Raw genomic sequence first — 22,012 nt, forward strand, 5'->3', positions numbered from 1 at the left:
ATATAATATTCATAAGTATGTTTCAATCACCTGAAAATAAGAATTGTGTTTTCATTACCTTAGAATGAGCCCTTTATATCTACATAGGGAGCATGGAGCCTGCCATGTTGCACCGCCATGTTTCTATAGTAGCCCAGAATGGACAAACCAAACACTGCCTCTAGAGAGGGCGTTTTGCATTTTTCGTGGGTTTTGCAGCCACCAGTTCACCAGGTTCTCCTACATGCTTGGAAGAGGTATTCAGTTTGTTGCAATCTGCAACCTAGATGCCACTAAATCCTACACACTGCACTTTTAAGTGTTATTCTAAACATCCTACAGTGTTAATATGCTCCTATAGCAAGAGGCTGCTTGTCATGAACTTGTGTGGATTATAAACAGAAGGTATAGTTAAACTCTTGAGTATCTCCTTCATAGTTTTGCAGGTGTACAAAATCTAGTGAAATAATATTGAGATAATATTCACTGAGCTTATAATAATTGCAGACTTTATGTGTGTAATGTAAATACTATTTTCTGAAGTGGCCATCGAGTATCATTTGATGATGGAAATTATGCTGGTTTCAGGAAAAGGTGGAAACTGTCGGTTTTTCAATCTACCACAGACTGAAATATCTCAAAAGATATTTCATTGTCATGAAACTTGGTACACATGTGCATGGTCCCCAGAGGATAAATCCTAATAACTATGATCCCCTGACTTTTCATCTAGTGCCATCATCAGGTCAAAATTTCAATTTGTCCAATACTTTTGACCAGATACCTGTCAAACTAATGACATTCCCATCAGCCTTAGCTGCACTACATATTTAATTGTAATTTACAAATGATACTAAAAGGCTAACATGAATCTGGTAAATATAATCAGCATGTTAGTGTTGTCATTGTGAACATGTTCGCATGCTAATGTATTTAGCTCAAAGCATTGCTGTACCTGCTGTACACAACACATTTCTGATACTTTTTGTTCCTCCCTACACAAGTGTTCAGTAATGGTTCGACGTGTGGCAGTGGTTGGAGCGGGCAGTTCTGGTCTGGTCTGTATCAAGATCTGTGTCGATGAGGGCCTGGAGCCTGTCTGCTTTGAAAGCACTGATGACATTGGCGGCCTGTGGAGATTTAAGGTGCAGTTTTAAAGAGAATACACATATTTATCTTGTTGTCAGTTTCATATTTGTTTAAAATGTCAGCTCTATGTCTCAGTATCCTTTGTTTCCACAGGATTCTCCGGAGCCTGAGCGATCCAGCATCTACCGCTCTTTGGTGGTCAACACCTCCAAAGAGATGATGTGTTTCAGCGATTTTCCAATGCCTGCTGACTACCCAAACTACATGCACAACTCTCAGCTCCTGCAGTACTACAGGCTCTATGCTGAGCATTTTGACTTGCTCAAATACATTAATTTCCAGGTTATTCCTTTTTCATCATGCCAGGAGTGTCGCTGTCTTTTCACATGTTTCTATAGCATACTGTGATGTAAAGTTCTTAATGGATGTGTGTGTGTTTGTTCAGACCACAGTGAGGAGTGTTAAACAAAGACCAGATTTCTGTGTGTCTGGTCAGTGGGATGTAGTGACTATTAACAGGGACGGAGAGGAAGAGAAGCATGTCTTTGATGGAGTTCTAGTATGTTCAGGCCACTACACCCATCCTGTCCTACCCCTGTCAGACTTTCCAGGTCAGACATCACTTTTCAAATATGTCAAGCATATATTGTCATTCAAGTCTGACAGAATTTGATTTTAATGGGTTGATTTACTTTATATTGGCACATTCTTGCAAGAATCTATCTGTTTTACTTTGCACCATCTGTATCTCTCTAGGACATGAGACGTTTCCTGGAAAGTGTTTTCACAGCTGGGAATATAAAGACGCAGATGCCTACAGAGGAAAGAGGGTGGTGGTGGTTGGCATTGGCAGCTCTGGAGGGGATATTGCTGCAGAGATTAGTAGATCTGCAGAGAAGGTGAGACAAACAAAGAGTAGAAAAGTATTGTATCCAGTGTTTTTGGCAGCAGAACCCAAGGGACTTAATTGAGACAGATGATAAATGTGCTTTCACACAGTCCGTTCATTTTTGGTTTTATTCTTATGCAAGATTTTTATTTTACTATTGCTACTACTTATCGATAAATGTTCTAATCATACAGAAACAGTTTGTTGGTGCAAAAAATTATGCAACATTTTTAACTTGTAAAATTATTTCGGTATGTTCATGAGAATGTTACACTCCTTCGTTTCTATCTCTGACAGACATTTCTCAGCACACGGCAGGGGGCTTGGGTGATTGGCAGGATGTCCAACAGTGGTCTTCCCCTGGATATGACATCTATCACCAGGCTCAACAATATCCTCATGCTGCTTCTCCCCAAAACTGTGGTCAACTGGGCAGTAGAGAGAGCGCTGAACCACAGATACGACCATATACTGTATGGCCTGAAGCCAAAACACAGGTGACCCATTTCCCCCTGGATGACTTATCTGAGAGTCTGTTCCTCTCTACCTCATGATCCCAGGCCCCTTTTTACAGTTTATTGATGGATACATTCACTAGTTACACAGCAGAAACAACACAAATATTGATGCTGGTGGGAATGTCCTTAGTTTTGTAGGTATTTGGTCATAAACCAAAGTACTGGATGAGGGTGCTAGTTGAAAACTCAGGGGGGGTAAACAACATAATAATAATTCTGAGGGGGACATCTGTACCAAATTTTACCATAATCCATCCAATAGTTGCTGAGATCTCAGCCTTGACCAAAGTGGTGGACTGGCCAAATGACAGACCAACCGACATTGCCATCCCTAGAGCCATGTCACTAGCATAACTAAAAAAATGCTAATGTAAGCAAGCTGCTAATAGCACTAGAAAACTGTTTAGAACGAGCTCTTAAGTGTCAGTCTCTTGTCAAAAGAACAAGTAACTTAAGGGTTTGCTGGTGGGACTGCCCTTTATTTTACAGATGTAGATTGTGCCTTTACATGGAAGCACATTGATGACAAAAGATCTGAGAGAGCACAAAATAAATTCAGATCGCTACACAGTCTGCAAGTAAACATTTGAGAGTGAGCAGGTATGGATTTGTAAGGACAGAATTATATATACTGTATACTTCAATATACCTCCATAACTTTACTGTTTACACACATGAACATAAAGAACAAGCACAGAATACTTATCTTTTAGTTACTCTAGTTACTTACTCCCAACTATTTACGTCAAAATATTAATTTTAATTGCTAGATCCATAGATACATAGATATTTCATCAGCATTAATTACGTTGTAAGAAAAGGCTCATGCTCAAAGTCTGCAAATTTCATCAATGACTTCCGTCCATACCAGCAGGGTGTCAGTGGTGCAGACAATTAGATACAAAGGTGTCATTTTGTACGTGATATAATGTTTGAAGCAAGATGCATTTGATTGAATCTATTCATCATTTCCTCTCTTTCCCAGAGTTCTGGACAAAAGGCCTCTGATCAACGATGACCTTCCTGGCCGAATCCTTCAGGGGGCGCTAGTCATGAAACCTAATCTGAAAAGGTTCAGTGGCTCTGGAGTTGTATTTGAAGATGGTACCGTGGAGGAGAACATTGATGTTATGGTCTTCTGTACAGGTTATAATGGACACTTCCCATTCCTGCCTCCAGCTCTGTCTGAGGGGCCTCACAGACAGCTGACATTGTACAAGTAAGTACATGCTGGACAGAGTGTTGTATTTTCCTGTATTAATTATAGGACTATCACCTATATTGTAATATGAAATAATAATTTCTAAGGATCACCTTACAGTTTTTTCAAATTTCAGGAGACTGTTTCCTCCTTCTCTGCAACACCCCACACTGGCCGTCATGGGTCTTTTCCAGACAAAAGGACCAATCATGCCCATAGTAGAAATGCAGGCGCGGTGGGCTGTTAAGGTCTTTGCAGGTAAACATTTGTGAGCTTAACACACACACACACACAGGATTAAGAAGCAAGAGGTGTTAGTTTGTTCTGTATTATCTTTAAGGTTTGAGCCGTCTTCCGCCCAAGGAGAAAATGCTGGCTGTCATTGAGTCTGAGAGGAAAAGAAACATGAAGAGGTACACATGCTTTAGACGCTGATGTTGTTTAGATGGTGCAGCCAGATCATTCAGGGCTTGTCTGTGGAAAATGTAGAATTTCAGCTTTTATACTTAAAATTTGTATCGTGAATGATGACATATGAATCTGCTCCTCTTCTTTGTTTTCTCAGCTATCCCTGCCCACGACAGGCTGATCTCCAGGTAGATTACATCCCTTACCTGGATTTCATGGCTGATGAGGTTAGTTCAGTTCAGTTCTATGTAAAAGTATGTTACCATTTGTAAAAGACACAACCATTGTGACAGACTTTTAATCACAGGTTGGGGTTCGACCTAACTTCCTGAGACTACTACTGAGAGATCCTGTGCTCTGGGTGAAGGTCCTCTGTGGTCCCTGCACTCCATATCAGTATCGTCTCAATGGGCCTGGACGGTGGGCCGGTGCCCGCCAGGCTATCCTCACTCAGTGGGAGCGAGTAGCGCAACCTTTCAGAACCAGAGCAATACCAGAACCAGAGACCACACCATCTGTCCTCTTTTCTCCCTGGCTGCTCATGTTTGGAGGAACTGTGATAGTGACTGTGCTTCTGTCTAAAAATGAGATTGTTCCAGTGCTGCAGGGTGCATCTCAGGCTCTGGACAGGTGCAAGATTTACCTCAAGGACATCTGGTTCACTGGTTAACCACAACAACATGATGATATCTGGGTCCAGCTTGAACCATGGAAAGATAGAGAATACACAGGTCTGAGACTTGTAGACATGATGTATTGTATCTAAGGTGTTTTCCTTTGATGTTTGACATGTAGAGAGACAGACAGCCTCCCTCTTTTGATGTATGCAATGCTGTATAATATAATAATGTGGGGTTATAAAATTGTGAAAGTAGTTTGCACTCATTTACTTGCAGTCCCACTACAGGTGCGTCAGTTGAAAAGGTCAGAGGAACCTGCACACAACCACAACAGCAAAACTGAGGCTTACTGGTGCAGGAAAAATGAGAAAAATAAACAGTCACACAGACAAAAGGAGACAGTTCACATATAGAAAGGAATCTAAGCTAAAGGAAATAAAATGTTAGTACTGGACACATTGTCTCCTTCTTCTGTTTAAAGAGAAAGTTGAGATTTTTTTACTTCTCTCCTTTTTTATTTTCTTGGCATGATGCTGTGAGTAGTCATATTGATAAATGGACTACAACTATTGTTTTTGAAGATATCCATGCAGCCAGTCGCAGGTGGCGCCAGGTAACAAAAACATGACCTTACTGTAAAATCACAAGGTATCACCTGAGTAACCCTACCCCTAACTCACAGGGTTCTCACAAAACAAAAACAAGCAAATAATGAAACAAAACAAATAACTAATAAAAGAAAACTTGAGTGCTGAGTACAACCAACAAGTGTTGTAACCGATCATTCAACAAGGAGACAAGAATATGGTGAAGCAAAGGCTGAAAGTGTGAACCTATACAAAACAAAGACAGGCAACTGCCAGATTTAGAGACTTCCCTCACATCAAATCATTTTGGTGCAGTGTGTTTGCTCATTCGGTTTGGTTTATTTAAATTTCTGTTGAAATCAAACAAGTGCAATGAGACTGCTTAAGAAGACTTGTGTCTGCCTCCAAGTGAACTTGAAGAACACAAAAACAGACCAACCACACACAATTTTCAACCACAAAGACTTTGACAAAGACATGCTGTACTTAAGTTAGTCACTTTTACCTAAATCAAAACATGGTTGCATGGTTTTGTTTTCTGCTGGTCTCAGTCTGCGTTTGTTTTCCTGCTTCCTCTCCATCATGATGCAGAGGGTGTTAATGATCAGTGCAGGAATCTCTGGTCTGAGCAGCATCAAGGCTTGTTTGGATGAAGGTCTTGAGACCATCTGCTTTGAGAGCAGCCATGATATTAGTGGTCTGTGAAGATTTAAGTTGAGGGTCACATACAGTATTAGATGTTCTATACATTTGAGAAAGTGTGTTTGAAAATTATATCACATTTTTACTGACCCTGAATTTAATTGAAGTCCAACCATGATATCATGTGACTCTTTTGATAACTTCTCTGGGATTTACCTTCATGTGCACTCAGCAGTGATGTATCACATTAATGTCCAGTAGTGCATTTTGTCCAGTTATGGCCAAATGTTCTTCAACTTCCAAGAATCTGCACAGTAGAAGTGTAACCTTTGTAAGAAACATACTTTTTGCCTGTTTTTTGTTAATAAAAATGCAATAACAGACGCATGACATAAAGCCTTTCCAGCTGTAATCAAAAGGACACAAAGGTGAGATGCAGAACAGCAGCAACTGTATGAAATGGTATCATTTGAAATGCCATAAGAGACAAACAAATAACAACAAAGCAATGAAAAATCTGTAAAACTGTCAAACCGTTTTCTTTAGCTTTGTGTGTAGTGTTTATCTAAAATAAGCCTGTCAGTGAAGATCACAAGAGGGAGGTGAAGGACAGTCACTGTGTGTGTGGATTGTATCAAGACTGTAGAAATCAATCTTTGTTTTAAGGAACAAATTCTTTCATTTGTCCAAACTCAGTGTGCTTTTGATTTGGCTTGAACAGATAATCTATTGACTGCTCACCAGCTTCATGTTTGATTAACTTTGAGTTTGATTAACTTTGAAGAAAATGCTCCTTAAGAGGTGAGTCTGGGACAGTAGACCACAAAACCCTCAGACAGTGTCAATCACCTGTGGCCTCTTTGTGTTACTAAAACTACCACCAGAAACCCGTCCACCAATGAACAAACCTACGGCATATAAACTATTGTATCAAAACACAACACGTTATCATATCCAAGTCACAGTTTATCACACAGGTGGAGAATTTATTTGTTTTGTTTGTTGGGTTATTTGCTTCTACTTTAAAAGAGCACTTATCAGAAGCTGACTGAGGAAAACACTTTGAATGAAGTCACTTCTATACAGTATAAGAATTATTGTAATATGGTGACATGAAATAAACACATTGTGAAACTTGTCTTTTTTTAACATTTCTTAGAGGGTAAAAAAAACAAAACAAAAAAAACTTCTTTCTTGAATAAAATGTCTTTTATGTTCATTATTGCTGCTGGCGTTATTTTATCATTTTATTATTTTCGTGTTTGCTGTTTTCCTGTTTATGCTGTAATCCAACATGTTATTGGTTTTAATTATGAAATCACACCTTCACGTTTCTCTATGTTGCTATGATTTTGGCATTTCTCTCTTTCTCTCTGCCCGATTTATTTTATGGCATGATTATCAATTTAAAGACCACCTGATTTATTGCGATTCTACAAATAACCTCAGTGGAAAATATAAATAAAATGAAGATAGAAAAAAAAATAATGTTTTTTTTTCCTTTTATTATGTCTGAATGATGAATAATTAATGACAGTAGTTTTTCTTACTGAAGTGAAGTTTTATGTTTTATCGGCCTGCAGCTGGTTCAGTGGTTGCTATGCTAGTTGTCAGGTGCTTCATCAGACGTGATCATCATTCGAGCATAAACAAACTCGGTATCAGCAGAAAAGACAAGCTGTGTGATTTTCAACATTTCACTCGACGATTTCTTAAAAAAGACGACCTCCATATACGACTTTTTTCACTCTGACATCGACTGACGACTGACTAACGTGGATCAGAGTTGTTTGAGCATGAAAGATGTGAGATTTATTCATTTAAAGCCCATGTTTTTTTAACATGTATTTTACCATTGAGACAGAACTCACAGCGTCATCATGTCGTCACATCATTAACTTTCATATCCTTCGTTAAAACAAACTTAGGCTACATTAATCAAACTGGACTTTTGACGTTTTACAACTCTGTAAAGACCCCAGATGACTGTACAAGATTTAAACCAGATTCTAACAAATAAATAATCTTTGAATATGTATTAATAAAATGTAGAATAAATTCATTTTACATCCTTAGGCGGTCCCGTTCAAGAGATTTACACACAGATTAAACATACAAATATGACACTTTTCATAGCTGAACAAAACACATCAAATAGCCATAACAATCATACACATCACATCATATCCTCTGGATTCAGATGTTGGTTTACCAACAATATAGACTGATGTATAAAATTCTTCAGCCTGTTGCGCTTAAATTGAGGGTCTCTAAATCTCCTATAAGAGGTCAGAAGTTGATATTCTCCGTTTAAAACGTGAGCAGTCAGAAGAGACACTGTTAGCAAGTTCTCTTATTCCTGAAAATTATATTACAATAATAGTAATAAAAAAATAATGATCTATATCAATATGAGATGTGATATTAATGTAAATCGTGATAAAGCATCCAGACTCTGTAGGGAGACAATTAGCTGGATTAATAAATTATCCTAAAAATAACATTTCAAAACATACAATCTGCGTTAACGATTAAATGTGTTTATTTAATGTGAAAACATTATATGGAGACACTTTTTATACAAGAGAGTATATTAAAATTATTCTTATCAATAATGAAACAATTGTTGCTTTATTAATGTGGCATCATCAGGTGTAGCAGAGTCTGGAAGAACACTTAAGTCCTGTATCTGTACTGCACTCAGTATTTACTTTATTACTTCAACTGTGTAATACTTTTTTCTCTACTATATTTTGGGGGGAAATATTGTATTTTTTACTCCACTGTACATTTATCTGACAGCTGTGTCCTTGTTTGAAAGGAATTTATATATTGGTCAAATATTTCCTGACGTACAGCAGTATGATGTAAACATTCAGTCTTCATCAGCGCTGACTGCTCTCTGTCATTATTCAAACAGTTGATGATCATGTGACCTGCAGCAGAAGTTTAAAGGTTTCTGTCTGTTTTCAGATTGGTCAGCGCTTCACTTGGACATCTGTCCTCGTGCCAAACCCCAACTGGCCCACCAGCCCGAGACTGATCCTGCGGAGGGTACCAGCACCATCCCTCTCCTGCAGCTCCTCCCCAGGCTCCACACGCAAGTCTCCCCCTTACACACCTCCTGGCTCCCCTTCAAACTCCACCTCTTCCTCTTCTTTTATTTCTCTCTTAAGCCTCTCTCCAAGCTCCCCTCCTTCCTCCTCCTCCTCCTCCTCTTCCTCCTCCTCTCCTTCTAGGTTTTCCCCTGACTCATCCAGCAGGTGGTCACCAAGTTGCTCTCCTTCCTCCTCCTCCTCCTCCTCCTCCTCCTTCTCCTCCTCCAGGTTTTCCCCTGGCTCATCCAGTAGCTGGCATCCAAGTAGTTCTCCTTCCTCTTCCTCCTCCTTCTCCTCTTCCAGGTTTTCCCCTGACTCATCCAGTAACTGGTCTCCAAGCTCCTCTCCTGTCTGCTCCTCTTCCTCCTCTCGCTATAGTCTTTCCTCTTGCTCACCCTGTGGTTCTTCCCCAAGCTCATCACCTACCTCCTCCTCTACCTCTTACTCATCCCATCACTCCTTCCCAAGGTGCTCTCCTGCCTTTCCCTTTCTCTCCTCCTCTTCCAGCTCATCCTGCAGCTCGTCCTCCTCTACGAGTCCTCAGACACCCACCAGGCCTCGTCTGATGACAGCTGGTCCCGAGCTGACGTGCGTGAGGGAGCTGCTCAGGGAAACAAACAGGCAGCGAGGCGGCAGGAGAGGTAAGAGAGCTGCTGGACCTCCAGAAGGTAACCCCGCAGGGAAGCGCTCTTAACAATTCATTTGAATTTCATTTCATTCTGAATTGATTTGAAGTGATTTATTAGATCAGATCGGATCAGATTTTATTTGAATCGATGTGTTGTGATTTTGTCTGATCTGGTCTGACTTGATGTAAATTAATGTGATGATCTATTGATGATATGATCTAATATGATTTGATTTTATGTGATTTGTTTGATTGGATCGGATCAGATTTTATTTGAATCGATGTGTTGTGATTTTGTCTGATCTGATTTGATCAAGATTTATTTGAATTGATTTTATGTGATTTGTTGGATCGGATCAGATTTTATTTGAATCGATGTGTTGTGATTTTGTCTGATCTGATCTGACTTGATTTAAATTAATGTGATGATCTATTGATAATATGATCTATTCTGATTTGATCATACATGTGAACTGATATGACCTAACTTGATCTGATCTGATGGAGCTCTGATGTGGATCACATCCTCGTTGCTGCACTTGTGACTCTGGTCAGGGTGCCTGTCAGAAGGGGGGCTGATCTGGGGGGACAGTGTGAACCTCCCACGTGTTGCACCCTCACAGTGAAGCTCCCCTCTGGCAGAAGAAAGAAGGATCACTCCAAACTAACAATGCAGTCAACAGTGCAGGAGTCCACACAGGGGAGAAAGAGATAGAAACACAGTAACTGTGTATTAGAGGCATTACAGCCTCTGAGTGTCTCTCCTCACTACCAGAGGAGGAAAAAGGCAAAACAGTCCAAATGGTAAGTAAGGTAAGTAAAATGAATCCTCCACAAGTAGCTTGTGGTGGAATCTGGGAGTTGCTCATTGAAAAGGTCAGAGCATCACTTTTTCAGGACATCATGTGACCTGTTTGGCTCACTGAGAGGCAGAATTGACCAGCAGCACAACTGGAATAGGAAAAGGTGAGTTTGATTGCTACAGAATGTTTATTTTTTTATTCCTTATACTCTTGCAATTTGCTTATGAATAATTAATAATAATAATAATAATAAACATATAATAATAAATAATTGTTAGATAGATACAGTAAAGATAAGATGGTGCAAAAATGTGTCTGTTTACAGTCCTCATCCTCCAAGACTAGTTAAGAGTTCCAAGACTAACAGCACCGGCATAAATTTGATGGGGTTGATACTATTGAATATTCCCAAACTTTTACTCAAAGCCTGATTATATGTAAATTGATCTCCCTAAAGGTTCTGCTCCATTAACATAAATTATCCATTTAGAAACATCTAAAATGGCAGGAGAGAAATTTTGCATAAGATTTGGTTTGGTTGTTTTTCTCTGTTATTTTTTTCCTTTCAGTACAGTCTTCAGATGACTTCAGGACCCAAGATGAAAAGAAGATCTCAGAGGACCCCACCAGGAGAAAAGAGATGAGGGACACACCGGGAGGTCGACCATTGATGAGACCAGAAATGAATGAACCCAGGAGGAGACGCAAGCTCTATATAGTGGAAGAGCATGATACACTGGTAATCAATGGAAATCTACTGTAAATGTATAATATTATCTTTCATTGTGCTGTTGGTAATGTGACGAAGAGTCAACAAAAGGAGTAAAAGTGATCTAACAGATACTAGAAGTATTTAGTGTTGCTGTCTTAGAAACTGCAGAATTAATCAAAGTTTTAATTAATTTTATTTGTGTCTTTTCCCTTCAGGGCTGATTTTGGGTGACTCGAAGACCCCAAATCAAAAGAGCCTAGAGAAGCTCCAGCATGAGAAGCAAGATTAGGAACAGCCCCTGGATGCATACTGTAGGGAACAGGTCCACAGAGACGAGGGTGGCAAAGTCATTATATAGTGGAAGAGCAAGGTGAGGCACAATGGTAATAAAACTGTATTAGCTTTCATTTGTGACTTTGTGTGACTTCAATATCCTGAATGGTTTTGTTTTTTTGAAGGCCTAGAAGAGCCCCCAGATGAAGAACATGATGAACAACAGTGCCAGAATGATGAAGGACAAGAAGTAACAACCCTAAGAAGAGATGATGTAAGCAACTTCTACATAGTGAGCATGGTGAGGTATAATAGTGGGCTAATTACATTGTGTTTAATTATTTTGTGAGCAATATCTACAGTAACAAAGGATAACCACAAATCTTAAAATTGGCTCTATAGATACTGTATTATTCATCTCAGAATCAGTGACAGATGTACGTGAACTGTGTTTTCATTGTTAGTTGATCCCTGCAGCTGGTCCTCTCACATGTCTTCTATCTCATTGTCTTCTCTCTTCAGGTGCACCTGGTCCAGCATAACTGTGAAGAGAACAGAAACACTGTCTCTTTCTCCTCCCAGCCTGAGCAGCAGGAGACTGATCTGGTCCAACAGCCTGTGTTTCTACATTGATTTTGTAAGTTGGGTCCAGTAGTCATGTTTTTCTGGTTTAAGCTCTTCATAGTCATCTTATAGTTTAGGGGGAGTGAGGGTCTGATGGTTATTTCATGTTGTACTAGACAGAGACGTAAAGGTGCTTAGCAGACTGTATTTCCAAGCAAACTGGTGCTAATACTCCATGTAAGACTTCAGACATCATCTCTATCTGCCTGTCCATCTAACCTTTGTATTGTTTGCTTGTTTTAGCCGAGTGCCAGCAGCTGGCAGAGGACCTCTGGATCCGGACTAAACACACTCCATTTAAAGATGCCAGGGAAAAGTTGATATAAAACAATCAGGACAGTGTCACAGAGAAAAAAGATTTCAGCAATGATATTTAGTGTGATCAAAGGGTGCAAAGAGTATCTCGAATAAAAAGTCCAAAGAAAAAGACTTGTCTCAGTTTGGTTTTTACTGTTTAAATTTTGGCATTTTCCTTTAATGTTAAGTGTTGGGAAATCACATGATAAAAATGTGTAACAGTCAACATAAAAGCAGGAAGAATTTTATATTTTCTGAACTCCTTTTCACCTCATCACAGGTTTACGAGAACCACTTCACCATATATTATTTTGTCTCTGATCCAGTAGGCCACAATTGTCTGAAAGAAATTAAATAATTATCTATCAGATTAACATTTTTAGGATTATTTTAAGATTATTCTTGTGACTTTTGGATATTATAATCAGGGTGATGACATTAAAAGCTATTTACTGTAGTTATAGAACTGAATTAAGGTAAACCATCTTTGAGGAAATGAATCAATGTACCAAATAAGTGAAGAAAACCCAAAGATTAAAAACTGTAAGATACTGTAGGCAGGAGTTCAGAAAGCCCGAGATAAGAAAATGGAGGAAGCAGAGGAAGCAGTTTCAAAGCAGGATTGAATTAGTAACTTGCTGAACTACAATTATGTCTCAAAACTGTAGCAGTAAAACTGAGTAAATTAGATACAAGATGGTCTTAAAACATATAAACTGTTCTTAAAGCTGCAAGATCTACCAAGAATAAAATCTGTTTCTAGATCAATAAGATGTTAAAAAGAAACATCCTGTGACTGCTGGTGCTGTAGATCATGTGCTTGGGTTGAAGGTCTTCAGAGTATTGAACTGCATTTTCTCATTATCACAAACATGATAGATTTTGAACTGATGTAGATTATCAGACTGGTTTCAGACTGATCCTGGCTTTTATAAATTATATGCATATAAAGAAAACATATTTACATAATGACAGAGTTTTACAAATGTGGCACTATGCCTCCTGTTTTGCAATTTTTACGCAATCATAGTATTTATTTAATAGCGTGAACTCACTGCAGTGACACTCTAACCTCTGTGTCAGATCCTCTGTTTCAAATTACTTATTACTCATATTAACAAGACATTATAATGACAGTATTTTTTATTTACAGTTTGAACAGGATTCACTGTCCAGCAAGTTTTTGTTGAGTGTATTTCTCCATATCTTCATTCGTTCTGAGGACCCACAGTTGATCAATCACAGCCTCCACTGTCTGTCTGTTAAAACCTGACTGAGTAGGTAACAGATTTAAAGAGCGGAGATATCGAGACTGGAGGAGGGTGTTTTAGTCCATTATTTCTCTCTCCTTGTGACGAAGAGGTAAGACTCATGTTTGTGTTGGCTTATAATTGGTTAGACGTGGAACAAGAACAGTGTTTTTTAATTAATAAATGAGAGTGATATTCAGGAAAATTACTGCTGAGTTGCGGTTACTGCAGCTATTATGTGGAAGAGTGTGTTTCTATGTTGGTGTTGTAATGAGAGCACGGAAGTGTAATGGGTGCTCCTCTGACATGATCATCTGCATTTGAGTATATAAATAATTCTCACATGTGAGACTCAGTTTATTATCATGTTGTATTTCAATTTCAATATGTGCTTCCTCTGCGAATAAGTTACCTGTAAACTTGGTATTTTTAACCCTCTTAAAGGTTTAATGAATAACAAACTAGCCTTTGTCATTCATTGTTCAGTGACTGTAATTTCCACTTGAATCCAGATGTTCTGCAAGTAAAATGCACACAGTGGTACCCAAACAAGCTTACAAATTATAAATATTTATATTAGTTTAATTACATATCATCCATCACTGTTAAATATATATTTGAGCACGCTGTATATACTCTACATAAGCACCTACTTTATGTATATAAAGTAACATATCACATTTTTTTACCCATACAATATTTATTTCAGCACTCCTTGCACTCTTACACACCTTGTTGTGTAAGAGCTTTAACATATTTGTTTTTCTTTCCTCTCCAGCCAAACATCTGTCCATCTTGTAATTTATGTGTCATTTTTGCTCTCTTAATAAATCATGCTAACCACACACTTGATAGCCGTTACCATCAGAGCACCACAGAGAACAACGTTTCTTCTTTGTTCTTAAATGAATCAGATTCACCTTTTACACAGCAGACATTTTGACGTGTCATAGCAGAAAAAGCACAGGTGGAACTAATTAATGAAGGCTTCACTTGATGAAATGGATGCACTGAAGCAATAATTATCATTAGTTACACCTGTGTTTGACCACTCAAAAGATCTGCGGTGAATAAGGTCTGTTCAGCTGTAGTGTCACTCCACATTTTTCACCTGGTCATCACAGACAAAAGAGCAGCAGCAGCAGAAGTGAGCACAGAAATAACTGGTTTGATGGGTTTTTGAAGGAAAGGCGATACAGACGTTTTTTAAAATAAGATGAAACGTTAATCTTGTTAAATACTCATCTGTGTTTTACTCAAATTAACATCATTACCTCTGATTGACTCAAGCAACTTAAAAAAGTATTTCTATGCAAATGAATGACTCAAAAACAATGAGGTGTCTTTGTCATGAACTGAAAGACACTAAACATACTGGCGCTTAACACCACAAGACAGCACACACATTTCCTCATCCACCTTTCTTCTCACTCCAGTTCTACCCAGAGTCTTCCAGTGCAGCCAGTATCTCGTTTTCTCTCGCTGTTAGCAGTGCTTCCTCTCCAGCATGGTTCAGAAGGTGGCAGTGATCGGTGCAGGGCCGTCCGGTCTGACCAGCATCAAGGCCTGTTTGGATGAAGGTCTGGAGACCACCTGCTTTGAGAGCAGCCATGATATTGGTGGTCTGTGGAGATTTAAGGTGAGGGACAATATTTTTATCTGGTGATTTGTCACTAAATTGATACTCTATCTTTGATATTTTGAATTATGCATCCTTATACTGCAGCATACGCATGTTAAATAAATGCTTCTTTGAAAATTAACAATTTAAAGCAACATTCATTGGGTTTTCTACTGATAAAATATACATGAAATTAATCAGAAATTAAACTTTTCAACTTTCAAAAGAATGACCATAACTCCCTTATGGAAATCAAGCAGGAAGTTAGTTAGTTAGTTAGTTAGACATCTCAACTTTTGGAACTTTTTTTTGACACTTTTGGAATTACTAAAAATATTATACTTTGGATTTGGCAAGTTGCTGACCAATGGTCTTATACTTTAAAAGTCCTCTGAAATTTGGGACATGATGATATAATGTATAATGATATACTGTACTTGTAACAGTTTAATTGCCCACAAGCAGCAAAGTGAAATATGTGTCTATCATTATCTGTATCGTCCCTACTTTAGGAGCTGTCAGAGCCTGGACGAGCCAACATCTATCAGTCGGTGATCATCAACAGCTCCAAAGAGATGATGTCTTTCAGTGACTTCCCTCCTCCAGCTGAGCTCCCCAACAACATGCACCACTCTGAGGTGCTGCTTTACCTGCGACTTTATGCTCAGGCATTCAAACTGCTGCAGCACATTCACTTCCAGGTTAGTAACCCTCAGGTTTATTTGTAAAAGCTGTAATATGATCAGTTACCTTTTCTATATGTAACAGAAAGGAGAAAACTGAAGAATATGACCCTTTACTGTCAGTGCATTCCAAAAGGACAAGAATATAATAACAATATATATTTTCTGTTACTGTCAGTTTGCAAAACACTTTTTTTCTTTTATTACTCAAACTTTTCAGTTGTATGTGTGAATACAGCTATATGACAGTGAAGTTGTTTCAATTTTTTTGATTTCACATGTCAAATATCAACGTCCTTCTCAGACTACCGTGGTCGGTGTGAGGCAGAGCCCAGACTTTGCTGTGACAGGCCAGTGGGAGGTGGAGACACAGAGGAGAGACAGTCAGAGGGAGACTCATGTTTTTGATGCAGTGATAGTTTGCACAGGACACTACACCCAGCCTCACCTGCCGCTCAAAGACTTCCCAGGTACCAGGAATCATGATATACAATATTTCACCTCCAGTCATCACATTCTCAGTGCTCTTTAATCGGGGTACAACTAAGGCTATGTGTAAAATAGTACATGTTATTTAGTCTTTTGTCTTATTCCATTTCAGGTATAGAGAGCTATGGAGGCAGGTATTTCCACAGTTGGGAATACCGCAATGCTGAGGGTCTGCAGGGGAAAAGAGTGGTGGTGATTGGGATTGGGAACTCTGGGGGTGATATTGCTGTGGATATCAGTCGAGTGGCTGAGAAGGTGCACAACTAAACAGTTTCTGTACTTTTGTCTTTGTTTCATATCAAGTAAATGACACTTTTAATTGTATTTTTAAAAACACTGTGATGCTGAAAATAAAATAAATGATGAGCACGTGAATCCTCCCTGTGCTGACTGGACCTGCAGGTTTACCTCAGCACCAGGAGTGGAGCATGGGTGGTCGGCCGTGTAGGACCGGGGGGGCTCCCAACTGACCTTGTTGGGACTTCTCGAGTGGATATGATGATAAAGAAGCTCTTCCCCTCATGGATCAACAGCATGTTGGAGAAGAAGCTGAACCAAGCATTTGACCACAGACTATATGGCCTGAAACCAAAACATGGGTAACAAGATCATATTAACATTCTTGTGTCTTCAAAGAGTCCATTAAGGGATTGTTACAAGTCTGGAAGTCCTGACAGTGCCTCAGGCTGCAATGAACATGTGTAGCCATACCAGTAATTTAATGCTAGTCCTGAGGGTCCTGTAGTTCTGTCCTCTTTATTATTTCTTGTGTATAAATGGCAGCTGAAAGTCTGCTCACAACATGACAGACTTTTCAGTTTTTTTATGTATCCATATTTTAAAATTCTGACTGCCATGCACTACACTTCATTATTTCTTCACTATTATTTTGTGTAGAAGTAAAACATTTGATCTGGTGGTGACGCTAGACTACAGAGTGTGCTGTCACATCTTGCCTGGACTTAAGGTGTTTTTTTGGTGTTATGTTGTGTTCTGTATGGTCTCCTGGTTTTGCACGTTTGTTTAGTCCCTCGGTTCATCACTGCATCATTGGTTTGTTGGGTTGTGTGCTTGGGTTTGTGTTTGTGGGTGGTTTTGGATGGGTTAGTGTAGATGGCATTCAGTTTGTTTTCTGGGTTTTTGTTCTGTTTCATTTGTGTGTTCATGTACTCCTCCACACCTGCCCTGCATTTGGACTCGTTAGCCCTGCCCTGCTGTCTTCCCCACACCTGCCCTGTGTTAGCCTCGTCAGCCCTGCCCCGCTCCCTGTGTGTCCTCAGCCAATCAGCTCCCTGTATGTTCATTCCCCTCTCGAGTTCTCCACCCATCTCCCCACCTGCACCTCATCTCCTTGTTAGTTCAGTTTCTTTAAGTTCTGGTTTTCTGTTCAGTCTCTGTTGGATCGTTTTGTGTTGTTCCTTCTGCGAGTTCTGTTCAGCCCTGTTTACCTGTCCGTGACCGTCCACTATTAAGAGTTTTTCGTCATATCTGCATTCCGGCCTCTGCGTTTGGGTCCACTCCTGCATCTCCTGAGCCCTGACAGTGTGCAGGTTTAAATGCCTAAACAAGAAGAATACAAAAGACCTTTTTTGAAATGGTGGTAAATGAGATGCTTGCAGGAACTACTTACTTTGTTCATGTGATTTTCTTCATTTGTAATAAGGGAGTGTGACCCCTGTAGGCAAGCTGTGAAATACAACTTTAACTTTCTGATCTAATTGAGACTACAAAGAACAAACTGACCTCTACTCTGTCCTGCACTCGTGTACCTATTCAAGCCTTCACTGTATGTTTGTGCCTCTGAAACGCTCCTTTATATATGGGTCACTTATGCAGCTCTAATGTCCTGTCGGCAGTTTTTTTGCACAGATCCCTGTTGTGAATGACGACCTGCCCGCTCGGATCATCTCAGGTCGTGTTCAGGTGAAACCAAATGTGAAGGAATTCTGTGGTTCCAGTGTGGTCTTTGTTGACGGGAGCATTATAGACAAGGTGTTTATATTGTGCATTCATTACACTGTGGGTCAACAAAGTCACATAATGTGGAAATGGCATTTCCTCTTTAGTTTTTTTTTTTTGTTTTTTTTAGTTATTATCATTTTGGTTATGAAAATACAAAAAATCACAAGTTAATTAAATATTCATGACTTTTCTGTGCATGTCATACAGGTGGATGTAGTGGTGTTTGCCACAGGGTACAACTACAGCTTCCCCTTCCTGCCCTCAACTCTGCAGGCTAAATGTGATTACAGGCTGCATCTCTACAAGCATGTGTTCCCTCCTGGACTGACCCAACCTACGCTGGCAGTGGTGGGCTTCATCCACGGTCTCGGAGCCATCAACCCTCTGGCTGAGATGCAGGCTCGCTGGGCTACAAGGGTTTTTAAAGGTAAAGTACAACACAGAAACTGAGTTTTATGCTCACGGGTGTGCTGACTGTTTGAGAAGATACCTTACTTAATAGTGAAGGCATTTATCGATACACAAGATCTATTATAATTTGTGGTCTTACCATGAACACTGAAACTTGAAGCTGGGATGATAGTAGTAGCTGTCTTAAGACTAAGGCTGTTAAAAATTAGTCTTCTCTAGGTGTCCTTTGTGTATTTTTTAAATTGACTGAATTTTCTCCATGCAGGCTTAACGACCCTCCCCTCAGAGGAGACCATGAGGAAGGAAATTGAGAAAGATACAGCAACAATGCATCAGAGGTAACAAATAATTGTAACACTGAATTATAGAAAGTCTGCAAGCTCCATATTAAACTGTCTGATGACTACAAATAATCTAATCTATTGTTGTGAATGCAGATTATTATTATCATTATGTACAAACCCCTCTTGGCCTGATACACCAGGTATGATAAATATGTTTGCTCATCATATCCTGATCAACTTAAACCTCCTGCTGCTACAGACAGTAATGAACTGTAAACTAAATCTTTAGGTCTTTAAGAAAAAAAACTTTGAACATTTCTATATCTTCAAATCAACCAAAGGTGGTGCCAAAAAAATCCTATGCTTGAAATTTGGTCCACACACTCCTTGATAATAGCTTTTTGATAATAGTTATAATTTAACTGCTTTTGGGAAATCCATAAAGGCTCAAGTCTGACCTGAAGAAATTTCAAAAATTCAAATGGCCCAAAACCATTTGTTCACTGTACAGTAATCTGTCCATGTTTTGTTTTGTTTTTTTTTCTCTACACATTTGCTCATGGGTTACATTCAGAGCACAAAAAAAACGCAACAATTTAGCCATCTAAGAAAAGTGATAGGATAGTCAGTGACATATACTCTGAGGAGGGTGTACTATGAAACCTTATCCAGTAACCAGCAGGGTCTTGATCCACCTGTTCTAGTTGTAAATGAGTATTTGTTTTTGATTAACTTACCTGTTTAAATAAAAGTTAGATGAAAACATAATGTGCAAATCTTCTTGTATGTACATGTGTTACCATTATTTGTGTATATAACTTCATTACTTGACCAATGTCTTAAATTTCTCAAATCTTTTATGTAAAGCATTTGTAACTAAGTCGAGTCAGGAAGTGTTTTAAAATGTGTTTTGTTGTGGGGATTTTTTTGTTCCCTGTGCTCACAGATTTGCCTGCTCAGAGCGTAACCCCCTCCAGGTGGACTACATCCCGTACCTGGACTCTTTGGCAGAGCAGGTGGGGGTTCGACCAAACGTACTGTGGCTCTTGCTGAGGGACCCCAGACTGGCACTGCAGGTTTTGCTGGGTCCATGCACTCCATATCAATACCGTCTGACTGGACCGGGTCAGTGGGCTGGAGCCCGTCAGGCCATTCTCACTCAGTGGGAGAGGGTGGTTCAGCCTTTCAGGACTAGAGTGGAACCAGAACCAGAGACCAGACCCTCTTCAAAGCTGAGCATCATCATGGGTTTCTCAGGTGCTGCTCTGCTGTGTTGCTTCTTGTACAGTAAACAGCAGCTGAAAATCTGTTGACTTCTCATGTGGTTTACAGAACTGTAAGATGTTAGATCGTTTTACATTGAAACCAGCAGATGGAGACAAAGCAAGATCTGCCTATTTGTAAAATTGACCAAAAGTTATAACCAGTGATTTTTATTAATGATGATAAATTATTAATGTTTTATAAACTAATAAGCGAGTAAATACACCTTTTTGGTTGCTGAGTTGTGAAAAATACATTTTAGTTTATGTCCTCTTCTACCATAACTTGCTCATTTTTAATCTAGCTTTTTTTGTTGTTGTTGTTTTGTTTTTTTTGGGAAGATACAGTCTTCACTCCAAGGGCTTATTCCCTAATAACCCTACTGCTCTGGTAAATACTTTTTACCAGAGCACAATCTGTTCTCCACATGTAAACCAAAGGGCATCCCCACTAACAAAAGTCAAAGAACAAGATTAAAACCTAGAGGACTTGCAGATCTTTTACTAATACAGATACTATCACTACACAAAAACTCTATTAACATGATGTTTTCTTAAGCTGTTATTGAGGTTGTTGACCTCAGTAACTGACGCCAGCAAAAAAATGTATATTTAAGAATCCTATAAAGTTGAGACTTTGTTCTGTGAAATCTCCATTTTGGAACAATTACAGATCCAGCATCCAATAAAGTATTTCAGCCAGAATATTTTGTGAAATACAGAACTTGTTGTTCTAGGATTTATAAATATTTTTCTACTGTGTTGCTTGGAGCTGTTAAACATATTGTCTGTCTCTTGCACTACTTCTGAACTCTGCCTCTCTATTATTTTTAGCTGTATTTTACAGTCTTTAATGATTCTCCTCTTTCCATCTCAGTTGTTGTCTTGTAGTTTCTTTGTAATTATGGGATTTGAAAAGCTACATGTTATGCTCTGGATCAGAGAGATTGTCACCATATCAAAAGCATAGAAATAATATGTATATGCTAAATGTCTTTAAAGCCTTTTCACCTCTGTGTCATGCCCCGGCTGGATAGCTGAGTTATCTTTTGTTTCTCCCAGTGTTCTTTGTCTTGTACTTGTTTTATTTTAATACTCACCTCTTGTCTCATTTCAGGTCCTTCACTTCCTACCCTAGTGTGTCTCCCTTTGGTGTGATTACCTGTCCTGCCCTGATGTGTTGCACCTGTGTCTCATTGTCTCCCCTCCCCCAGAGTATATAGTCAGTGTTTCCTTCCTTCTGTGCCAGTTGATCTTGTTCCTGTGTGACAGCGTTCCAGCCTTTTTTTTCCCTTGTGAGCCTTATAGTTCCTGACCTGTTTTTGCCTTTGACCTTGCCTTTAGCCAACTGATTTGGATATTGTTGTTTTGCTGACTGATCACCTGTGAACCGACCCAGCTGTGATTTAAAGGGCTGATTTTTGAACTTTCCAACTGAGTCTGTCTGCATTTGAGTCCAAGCCATTGTTCAGTAGGGGAGAACGGGGTAATATGAGCCACTTCTTACATTTGATGATTTTACTGCAAAATGAAAGTGTATTTGTTTCAAATAATAACTATATATATACCTCAGGTTGTTGTGCACCCATGGAAATGAAAACAAATGATTTAATTATTATGGTTTTAGAACAATGAACCATCAAAAAAGTTAGTCTTATGGCACAATTTGCCCCAAGGTAGGG

At 39.2% G+C, this 22,012-nt stretch overlaps 1 protein-coding gene across 1 annotated transcript; it reads left to right on the forward strand.

The window, feature by feature from the left end:
* Positions 1-983: 983 nt before the first annotated feature.
* On the forward strand, positions 984-21,037 carry LOC137188533 (uncharacterized). The gene is made up of 23 exons (XM_067598179.1): positions 984-1,124; positions 1,222-1,410; positions 1,514-1,679; positions 1,825-1,967; positions 2,255-2,454; positions 3,461-3,694; positions 3,813-3,934; positions 4,017-4,089; positions 4,242-4,311; positions 4,392-4,752; positions 11,032-11,121; positions 11,633-11,753; positions 11,970-12,084; positions 14,670-14,765; positions 15,108-15,257; positions 15,752-15,940; positions 16,227-16,392; positions 16,524-16,666; positions 16,814-17,010; positions 18,268-18,403; positions 18,581-18,800; positions 19,050-19,122; positions 20,015-21,037. Exons 1-23 carry the CDS (start codon positions 993-995, stop codon positions 20,379-20,381), a joined length of 3,753 nt encoding a protein of 1,250 aa, XP_067454280.1. The 5' UTR covers positions 984-992; the 3' UTR covers positions 20,382-21,037.
* The last annotated feature ends 975 nt before the right edge of the window (positions 21,038-22,012 follow it).

The sequence above is a fragment of the Thunnus thynnus genome, chromosome 8, assembly GCF_963924715.1.
Source record: "Thunnus thynnus chromosome 8, fThuThy2.1, whole genome shotgun sequence".
NCBI lineage: Eukaryota > Metazoa > Chordata > Actinopteri > Scombriformes > Scombridae > Thunnus > Thunnus thynnus.